The sequence below is a fragment of the Vicia villosa genome, unplaced genomic scaffold, assembly GCF_029867415.1.
Source record: "Vicia villosa cultivar HV-30 ecotype Madison, WI unplaced genomic scaffold, Vvil1.0 ctg.000853F_1_1_3, whole genome shotgun sequence".
NCBI classification, from domain to species: Eukaryota; Viridiplantae; Streptophyta; class Magnoliopsida; order Fabales; family Fabaceae; genus Vicia; species Vicia villosa.
The window spans coordinates 130,204-140,608 of NW_026705383.1; the positions used below are offsets into that span (position 1 = coordinate 130,204).

The 10,405-nt window shown below is 34.5% G+C and overlaps 1 protein-coding gene across 2 annotated transcripts; it reads left to right on the top strand.

Annotated features, from left to right (window-relative positions):
* The first annotated feature begins 524 nt into the window (after nucleotides 1–524).
* LOC131631650 (uncharacterized) lies at nucleotides 525–9,554 on the top strand. Of its 2 annotated transcripts, XM_058902421.1 has the most exons (4): nucleotides 525–623; nucleotides 2,898–2,961; nucleotides 3,534–4,312; nucleotides 9,026–9,538. In XM_058902421.1, exon 3 carries the CDS (start codon nucleotides 3,538–3,540, stop codon nucleotides 4,309–4,311), a length of 774 nt encoding a protein of 257 aa, XP_058758404.1. In that variant the 5' UTR covers nucleotides 525–623; nucleotides 2,898–2,961; nucleotides 3,534–3,537; the 3' UTR covers nucleotide 4,312; nucleotides 9,026–9,538. The 2 variants fall into 2 exon arrangements, 1 of the variants encoding a protein (XP_058758404.1); XR_009292772.1 differs by lacking the exons at nucleotides 525–623; nucleotides 2,898–2,961; nucleotides 3,534–4,312 and adding an exon at nucleotides 4,323–6,689 and having other exon boundaries at nucleotides 9,026–9,554.
* The last annotated feature ends 851 nt before the right edge of the window (nucleotides 9,555–10,405 follow it).

Genomic DNA, 10,405 nt, shown 5'->3' on the forward strand with positions numbered 1-10,405 from the left:
AGCCTCAATTCTGGGCTTTGTACAGAACACAAAAATACCCCGTAATTAATCCCCAGTAGAGTTATCATTTCAATATATTAATTAATCAATCAAAAAAAGCCTCAAGCTTGGTGTAACAACCCGAATTTTATTGTTTGGCTAATTAAATTAAATAAGGATTTATTTACTTAATTTGGACGAAGTTTGATAATTAATTGGATCGTCGGTGTTATTGAGAAACGTATTCAAATTATTAAATGAAGTTAGAATTTATTCGGTTAATCGAAGAATTAATAAAGTGGAGTATGTAGAGAAATAATATTAGAAATAATATTATTATTGAATTTTACTTATTTGAGAAAAGTCGGATTTAATTGGATTAATCGGAATATAATATTAAGGATAATAATATTATTTGTTGGAGCATATTATTTATTGGGCCTATTTATTTGAAGTAGAAGTAATTTGGGGGTGTTATTTTTCTTAAGCCCATTAAGATAATAAGTTATTAAGTTAGTAAGGGTTTTATGAGAATGGGAGTTACCATTTCATTTGCTGAATTTTTTTTTTAAGAGAAGAGAAAGTGGAGAAAGGAGGCTAAGAGAGGTGAAGAGCAAAAGCTAGGGTTTGAAGAAATTGAAGAGGTAAGGGGGAGAATCCCTAATCATTGTGGGTTAGTATAATGGGGTGATTGGTAAATTATCATGGTTTTATTTGTTCATAGTGAATCTTATAATATGTGTTTGAATCTCCATTGGTGTACTGGAATTGGTTGAGAAATTGGAAGTTTAAACCAAAATTGATACTGAAAAATGAACACCCCTGCATTCATATACTTATGAAGCGGATTATACATGTAGTAAGTAAGAGAACCTTTGCTGTGTAGGTGAAAAAAAAAACGTGTCGTACTCTTGTTGTTGTTTTTTTTTCATTCTTTATTCATTTCTTGGCTGTTGGTGTTATTCTGTTTAGATTCAACATGAAATTATATTATATCCAAGTGCTAGTTACTATCCAAGTAGAACATGGGTCACCAACATTGTTGATTGAAACCGACTGTAGCTAACAGTCTAAACAGGTACCGTAATAAGAAAAGAGGAAAAAACACCTCTTGTTATATATTCTCTCACTTAGCATTTTGACTTTATTAGGTGTAGTTAAATTATTTAATTAATGCTGAGATTAGAAATTGGTTAAAGGGAACAAGAACCAACCCATAATTAAGGCATGGCATGCTACTAAATGCTAGTGTTATTTTGATTAAATCCAATCCTGAACCACTAATAATTCGTCTGCTAGCTGTATTGAGTGGGACGTGGCCATTGGTAATTGAGTGATTTTGGAAACATGACCTGCTGCTCCCAGTGCCTTCTTTTTATTTTACTACTTCATCAAAGATGTTGAATTGCTAAAGGACAAACATGTAGCATGCTGATAGAAAGTGAGACATGAATAAGCAATATGCTTCTTGATGGGACTCGCTACAGTCCCTAACAAGAGTCACATGCCAACCTAAACCCTCACTTGCTTTTAAATGAACATGTCCTTAGTAACTACCAGAAAATGTGTATGGCTCCTAATTCCTAGTTCTTTTGGCAACTGTTGTTGTTCCTTATCCATATACTTAAAGATAGAAAAGTCACAGCCACTAGCCTTGCCAAGTGGTAACGTGAAACAACCATACACCTTATTAAAAGGGAATTCTACCTGTTGATAAATTATTGGCCAAATAGAATATGAATCAACCTACTTTATTGATGGAAGTGCTACTGTTATTATTTCTTAGTCAATTAATAATTGTGAGCCATAGTATACCTTACTAATAGAAAACGCCACTGTGATGTAATATTGGCATAGGCAAATGTGAAGTACCACTACGTTTTAGTGAAAGTAAATACTACTGCCACTAGCTATTTGTGTGATTAAAAACGTGAACTACCATCACATGCATTGATGGAAGTATGTGATGCATATATATACTATTTGGTAAATGGAGATGTCTCTATGCTTGTTCAAAAATTTAATTTCATGGATAGTTATATGGCAAAAATCTTAATGGCTTGTTAGTTTATTATGAAAAGAGTAAATCCTATATAATTGATAACTTATGAATTAGCATGTGATAAATATTAATTGTTAGTGTTAATTAAAAAGGTGGATTTGAATTCGTGTGTTGATTATTATATGTGAATAATGCTTATGTGATGAGAATGTTGTGTACAATATTGTGGAATAATTCATTAAGTGAATTATTGTGATATGCTAAATATTAAGATGGTAGAGATGATCTTAATTGCATATGGTTGATTAACATTGTACATACATTCATATCATGGATGCCTTGAAACAAAGGTGGTTTGCTTTGAAACATAAGCGAGGCTTAGATTCTAAAGTGAATCGGAAGCGGTAAACTATATGTTTACGTTTGGTGGGCTTTGGTCTTGTCCGGATCGGAAGCGTGGCTTGGATTCTAGATATTGAATCGGAAAGCGGTGAAACTATGGGTTCACAATTCGGTACCACATGCATAGTGTCACATATCTTGCATTGAGTCACATTAAAATTATGCGATAATTGAGTATGTGAAGTTGATGTGATTGTGATATGTGTATGAGTTTGATATTTGAAACGAGTGAAGTTTGAATACATGTTTGATTAAATGTGTGAATATGTGAGGATCATGATTGTGTACTTAATTGGGAATATGATAGTAGAATTGAAATATTATACTATTTAAGCTTGTTGTATACCCGATAACATGTGATTTATGTGTTGATTACTATTATATATTCGTTTTATATAGTATGACTAATTACTTGAAGTATTGATTTAACCATTGTATTCTGTTATACTTTCTTCATAATGATTTGTATTCTCACCCTTCTGTTTTAATGTTGCCCTCGTTTGGCGACATGCAGGTTCTGGAGTTTAGTAGCCGCGTGAGACCTAGCCGGAGGTTCTTCCTTGGTTATTGGAGACTAGGTAGTGAGTCAATGCTCTGGTCATGTAACACTGGGTAGACTAGGTGTATTGAACTCATGTTATATTTGCGTATGTATTATGCTATGACTGGTGAACTTATTTATTGGTTACATGTCTTTTGAGAGGCTTACAGGCCAAACCATTCTGATTATTTTTATGTTGAATTGAGATTATTAGTCGATGTATGATCATGGTATGGGACATGAATCAGTATAAATCACATGAGTATCATATATTTCCGCTGTGAATGCATATCCAGGTTAAATTGTGATTTGATATTGAGTGTTATTAAAAATGATCAGGAGTATTGTGCTGTATAGATAAATGCTGTCAATTTTTTTTAAGGTTTTTAGTTCTTCTAAAAACATCAATGTGACGCCCTTTTGAATTATATGCATGTTATTCTCTGATTATTTGTTAATTATTTTGGGGTATAAAAGGGGTGTTACATTAGTGGTATCAGAGCATGGTCGACCAGTTGGTCAAGGTTATTAATGTCTTTTATCCTGTTGTATTTGATTCGTGTATCTGACACGATCGATACTGTTTTGTCTGGTTGTTTGGTTGTTTAGGACGATGGTTGCGGGAAGGAATGTTGACATTAATGTTGAGGCAATGATGAGGTGGACTGGTGCGATTGGACAAGCGCCGCAAGAGAATGTCGGTTATGGAGGAAAGGATGAGTTCCGTGCTTTTGGAGACTTTCGAAGGTGCAACCCGCCGATCTTTGAAGGAGGGTATGGACCGGACAAAGCGCATGTATGGATGAGAGAAATTGAGAAGATCTTTCAAGTCGTGAGTTGTACTGATGTACAGAAGGTACGGTTTGGTACTCACATACTGACAAAAGAAGCTGACGTTTGGTGGAGTAATATTGTGCGGAGATTTGAAAGAGAAGGTATCGAAGTTACTTGGACTCTTTTCCGTAATGCACTTTTGGGAAACTATTTTCTAGAAGATGTGCGTGGAAAGAAAGAAGTGAGGTTTCTACAGTTGAAACGAGAAGGAGGACAGTTTCGTGGGAAACCGTATGATAACCAGAAGGAACAATTTGGTTTTGTCAAGAGGCTAAGTGGGGGAGGGACTCCTACTCCACTTAAGTGTTACAGATGTGGTGTCGAAGGTCATCGTGTTTCTGAGTGTAAGAAAGAGGTTACTACTTGTTTCAAGTGTGGCAAGCTGGGTCACACAGCTGCTAAGTATAGAGTTGGTTCGAGTGCGACTTGTTACAATCATGGTGAGCGAGGTCACGTTCGTACCAAATGTGATAAACCAAAGAAGGAGCAAGCGGAAGGAAAAGTGTTTGCGGTTTCTGGTGGTGAGACTACTTCTAAGGATAAGTTAATTTGAGGTACGTGCTTTATTATTGATAATGGTGCAACGCATTATTTCATTCTTTGGATTGTGCTATAATATTGGATCTTGTTTTATCTGTTATGCATAGAAGTATAGTTATTGATACAACTGCTGTGGCTTTATTTCTACTCCTTTTGCGTGTTTGAATTATCCGTTGAGCATCTTTGGTAGAGATTTTGAGAATTGATGTAAATTGTTTCCCGTTAGACCAAGTTGATGAAATTAGGTATGAACTATTTGGAGTTGAATCAAGTAATTGTAACTGTAAGAGAGATTGTGGATCTCGGTGTTGTAAGTGATTTCGAGTGCAAGTTCTGAAGGAACACTATTATATTTTAGTAACGGTGGTTTATGTTTCATTATGGTTGTCGGATGTCTATTGACAAATTGAGGACTTGATCACCCTTAATCTATTGTTGATAGGAGACGATATCATATTGAACGATATAGACTTGTCTTACTAACTTGGTAGCATGTAAAGCGACCAAGGAGAAGTTGAAGAGTAGATTTGAGGAATTATTTGAGAGGAGGTTCATTGTCTGAGTGTATAGTCGTAGAGTTACCCCTGCTCGTCGAGTAAGAAGAAAGAAAGTTCTATGAGGTAATGTTTCTTGAGGATATTTGATTCTAAGAGCGACGATGATCATGTTGAACATTTAAGGATTGTGTTATCGGTGTTGAAAAAGAAGACGGTATGTAAAGCTTTCTGAATGTGAGTTTTGGTTGGAAGAAGTGAATTTTCTTGGATATGAGATTTCGAGTTGAGGTGTGTTGATGCAGATATCGATAAGTGGTAGCTTATGCTTCAAGGTAACTTAAAGTTCATAAGGGGAGTTATTCGATGTATGTATTGGAGTTGGTTGCCTTTGTGTTTGTTTTGGAATGTAAGAGGCATTGTTTGTGTGGATCAAGGTTTGATGTGTTGAGTGATCACAAGAGTTGAATATGAGGTAAACAAGACGAGTAGAATTTTGAAGGATTTTAATCTTTGGTTTGAATTACCATCCTGGTAAAGTGAAGGTTGTGGCCGATGCATTGAGTAGGAAATAATTTAATAAGTTATGTTGAGGATTCAAGAATTGGAAATCGTTGGAACGATTTAGAGAGTTGAGTTTGGTTGTGAAGCGACGTCTTCGTGTGTTAAGTTGGTATGTTGAAGCTTACTTGTGATATTATTGACAAGATTATAGAAGGTTAGCAATCGGATTTTGTAATTGGTTGACAAGATGATATTGATTAATCAAGGAAAAAAATGATAACTTTTGGATTGTCGAGGATGGTGTCATGAGATGTTGTGATCGAGTTTATATTCCTGAAGGTTCGAATTCGGACAAAGAGAATTTTGGATGAGGAACATCGTAATGATTTGAGTATTAATCATGGTGTTAATGATGTATCGAAATTTGAGGAAATGTGTAGTGGTAAAGCATGAAGAGGGATATACTGGAATCGTGTATTTGAGTTGGACATGTCAGACATCGTTTAGTTGGTGCAACAATTATTTTATTCGAGCGGAAGTGAGATAATATCTCTATGAATTTTGTTTCGGGTTGCTGAGAACATCGAGTAATTGTGAAGTGAGTTGGGTCAGTGTGGATAGTTGGCGAAATGTGCTCGTTTTATTCTGATAAAGATGGATTATTCGATGAAGAGACTTACTAAGTTGTGCATCGAAAAAATTATGTATTTGCATGATATCTTCTTCAGATATTGGAATGACATCTTTGAAGCCTTGTGTGGTCGTAAGTGTAGAACGTTTTGTATCGGTATGAATCGAGAGAGAGTGGATGTGGTTTTGGTGTTGAGATGGTTGTGTCGACTGAATTTTCGAGGACGAAAATATTTTAAGTGGGGGAGAGTTGTAACAACCCGAATTTTATTATTTGGCTAATTAAATTAAATAAGGATTTATTTACTTAATTTGGACGAAGTTTGATAATTAATTGGATCGTCGGTGTTATTGAGAAACGTATTCAAATTATTAAATGAAGTTAGAATTTATTCGGTTAATCGAAGAATTAATAAAGTGGAGTATGTAGAGAAATAATATTAGAAATAATATTATTATTGAATTTTACTTATTTGAGAAAAGTCGGATTTAATTGGATTAATCTGAATATAATATTAAGGATAATAATATTATTTGTTGGAGCATATTATTTATTGGGCCTATTTATTTGAAGTAGAAGTAATTTGGGGGTGTTATTTTTCTTAAGCCCATTAAGATAATAAGTTATTAAGTTAGTAAGGGTTTTATGAGAATGGGAGTTACCATTTCATTTGCTGAATTTTTTTTTTAAGAGAAGAGAAAGTGGAGAAAGGAGGCTAAGAGAGGTGAAGAGCAAAAGCTAGGGTTTGAAGAAATTGAAGAGGTAAGGGGGAGAATCCCTAATCATTGTGGGTTAGTATAATGGGGTGATTGGTAAATTATCATGGTTTTATTTGTTCATAGTGAATCTTATAATATGTGTTTGAATCTCCATTGGTGTACTGGAATTGGTTGAGAAATTGGAAGTTTAAACCAAAATTGATACTGAAAAATGAACACCCCTGCATTCATATACTTATGAAGCGGATTATACATGTAGTAAGTAAGAGAACCTTTGCTGTGTAGGTGAAAAAAAAAACGTGTCGTACTCTTGTTGTTGTTTTTTTTTCATTCTTTATTCATTTCTTGGCTGTTGGTGTTATTCTGTTTAGATTCAACATGAAATTATATTATATCCAAGTGCTAGTTACTATCCAAGTAGAACATGGGTCACCAACATTGTTGATTGAAACCGACTGTAGCTAACAGTCTAAACAGGTACCGTAATAAGAAAAGAGGAAAAAACACCTCTTGTTATATATTCTCTCACTTAGCAACAGGTACCGTAATAAGAAAAGAGGAAAAAACACCTCTTGTTATATATTCTCTCACTTAGCATTTTGACTTTATTAGGTGTAGTTAAATTATTTAATTAATGCTGAGATTAGAAATTGGTTAAAGGGAACAAGAACCAACCCATAATTAAGGCATGGCATGCTACTAAATGCTAGTGTTATTTTGATTAAATCCAATCCTGAACCACTAATAATTCGTCTGCTAGCTGTATTGAGTGGGACGTGGCCATTGGTAATTGAGTGATTTTGGAAACATGACCTGCTGCTCCCAGTGCCTTCTTTTTATTTTACTACTTCATCAAAGATGTTGAATTGCTAAAGGACAAACATGTAGCATGCTGATAGAAAGTGAGACATGAATAAGCAATATGCTTCTTGATGGGACTCGCTACAGTCCCTAACAAGAGTCACATGCCAACCTAAACCCTCACTTGCTTTTAAATGAACATGTCCTTAGTAACTACCAGAAAATGTGTATGGCTCCTAATTCCTAGTTCTTTTGGCAACTGTTGTTGTTCCTTATCCATATACTTAAAGATAGAAAAGTCACAGCCACTAGCCTTGCCAAGTGGTAACGTGAAACAACCATACACCTTATTAAAAGGGAATTCTACCTGTTGATAAATTATTGGCCAAATAGAATATGAATCAACCTACTTTATTGATGGAAGTGCTACTGTTATTATTTCTTAGTCAATTAATAATTGTGAGCCATAGTATACCTTACTAATAGAAAACGCCACTGTGATGTAATATTGGCATAGGCAAATGTGAAGTACCACTACGTTTTAGTGAAAGTAAATACTACTGCCACTAGCTATTTGTGTGATTAAAAACGTGAACTACCATCACATGCATTGATGGAAGTATGTGATGCATATATATACTATTTGGTAAATGGAGATGTCTCTATGCTTGTTCAAAAATTTAATTTCATGGATAGTTATATGGCAAAAATCTTAATGGCTTGTTAGTTTATTATGAAAAGAGTAAATCCTATATAATTGATAACTTATGAATTAGCATGTGATAAATATTAATTGTTAGTGTTAATTAAAAAGGTGGATTTGAATTCGTGTGTTGATTATTATATGTGAATAATGCTTATGTGATGAGAATGTTGTGTACAATATTGTGGAATAATTCATTAAGTGAATTATTGTGATATGCTAAATATTAAGATGGTAGAGATGATCTTAATTGCATATGGTTGATTAACATTGTACATACATTCATATCATGGATGCCTTGAAACAAAGGTGGTTTGCTTTGAAACATAAGCGAGGCTTAGATTCTAAAGTGAATCGGAAGCGGTAAACTATATGTTTACGTTTGGTGGGCTTTGGTCTTGTCCGGATCGGAAGCGTGGCTTGGATTCTAGATATTGAATCGGAAAGCGGTGAAACTATGGGTTCACAATTCGGTACCACATGCATAGTGTCACATATCTTGCATTGAGTCACATTAAAATTATGCGATAATTGAGTATGTGAAGTTGATGTGATTGTGATATGTGTATGAGTTTGATATTTGAAACGAGTGAAGTTTGAATACATGTTTGATTAAATGTGTGAATATGTGAGGATCATGATTGTGTACTTAATTGGGAATATGATAGTAGAATTGAAATATTATACTATTTAAGCTTGTTGTATACCCGATAACATGTGATTTATGTGTTGATTACTATTATATATTCGTTTTATATAGTATGACTAATTACTTGAAGTATTGATTTAACCATTGTATTCTGTTATACTTTCTTCATAATGATTTGTATTCTCACCCTTCTGTTTTAATGTTGCCCTCGTTTGGCGACATGCAGGTTCTGGAGTTTAGTAGCCGCGTGAGACCTAGCCGGAGGTTCTTCCTTGGTTATTGGAGACTAGGTAGTGAGTCAATGCTCTGGTCATGTAACACTGGGTAGACTAGGTGTATTGAACTCATGTTATATTTGCGTATGTATTATGCTATGACTGGTGAACTTATTTATTGGTTACATGTCTTTTGAGAGGCTTACAGGCCAAACCATTCTGATTATTTTTATGTTGAATTGAGATTATTAGTCGATGTATGATCATGGTATGGGACATGAATCAGTATAAATCACATGAGTATCATATATTTCCGCTGTGAATGCATATCCAGGTTAAATTGTGATTTGATATTGAGTGTTATTAAAAATGATCAGGAGTATTGTGCTGTATAGATAAATGCTGTCAATTTTTTTTAAGGTTTTTAGTTCTTCTAAAAACATCAATGTGACGCCCTTTTGAATTATATGCATGTTATTCTCTGATTATTTGTTAATTATTTTGGGGTATAAAAGGGGTGTTACACTTGGGCCTCATACAAGCCAGCTAAAGTCAGATCTTTTATACAGTAGATAGACATAGTTTATCTTTATAGAGAGATATTTTTACTACTCTACCACATTCAAACAAACAAACATTTCCATTTCAATTTCAATTTTAATCAAGTCTCCCATTTAGGATTTTGAAAGGCATGAGCTGGCAGTAAAACCCAGACATGTGGTAACTTTCCCTAATTTGGATGAGCATTTTTCTTTCATTTAAGAGGCATTTGACTGGTATACTTGCACATACACAAGTAAGGTCCTCCTCTTGAATGAAATGAATTCAGTTATTCTGTCACTCCTTTAAATGTTTGTGGTAGAATAGTACAAATACCTCTCTGTAGAGTTGATTTCATGTCTCTTTACTGTAAACAGAGATTTAATTCCAAGCTTCAACCTTGAGCTTCAAGCAAGGCACCAAAAATAATTAATTTCCCTAGTTAGTTCCCCGAACTACATTAAGCTCTGACTTCCACTAGGGATATGTAGGCATGAGGTTCACAAGGAATCTCAGCGAGCTAATAAAATACCAAAAATAGTCAGTCTGTCTATCTGTCTGTCTTTCTTTAATCAATTCAATTCCTTCTCCTAACACAAAGGAGAAACTTTCCCAATCTTTAGCAATAAACACAATCACAAATGACACAGAGAAGGTTCCTGTAGAGTACTACAAATATGTAGGGTGTTTAAACACTTCCCTATGTATAACCGACCCCCCGGACTCCAGAATTTCTAGTCTAGGTGAAATCCCCACACTTAGCAAACTCCTAGGGTTTAGTTGAGATCTTTTTTCCCCTTTCCTACTCGTAGGACAAATAAGAAAGTTCGTGTGATATCGTAGGAAGAACT

Bases quoted from the DNA above. Each gene is read 5' to 3' on its own strand.
- LOC131631650 (XM_058902421.1), top strand. From the start codon at position 3,538: ATGGTTGCGGGAAGGAATGTTGACATTAATGTTGAGGCAATGATGAGG.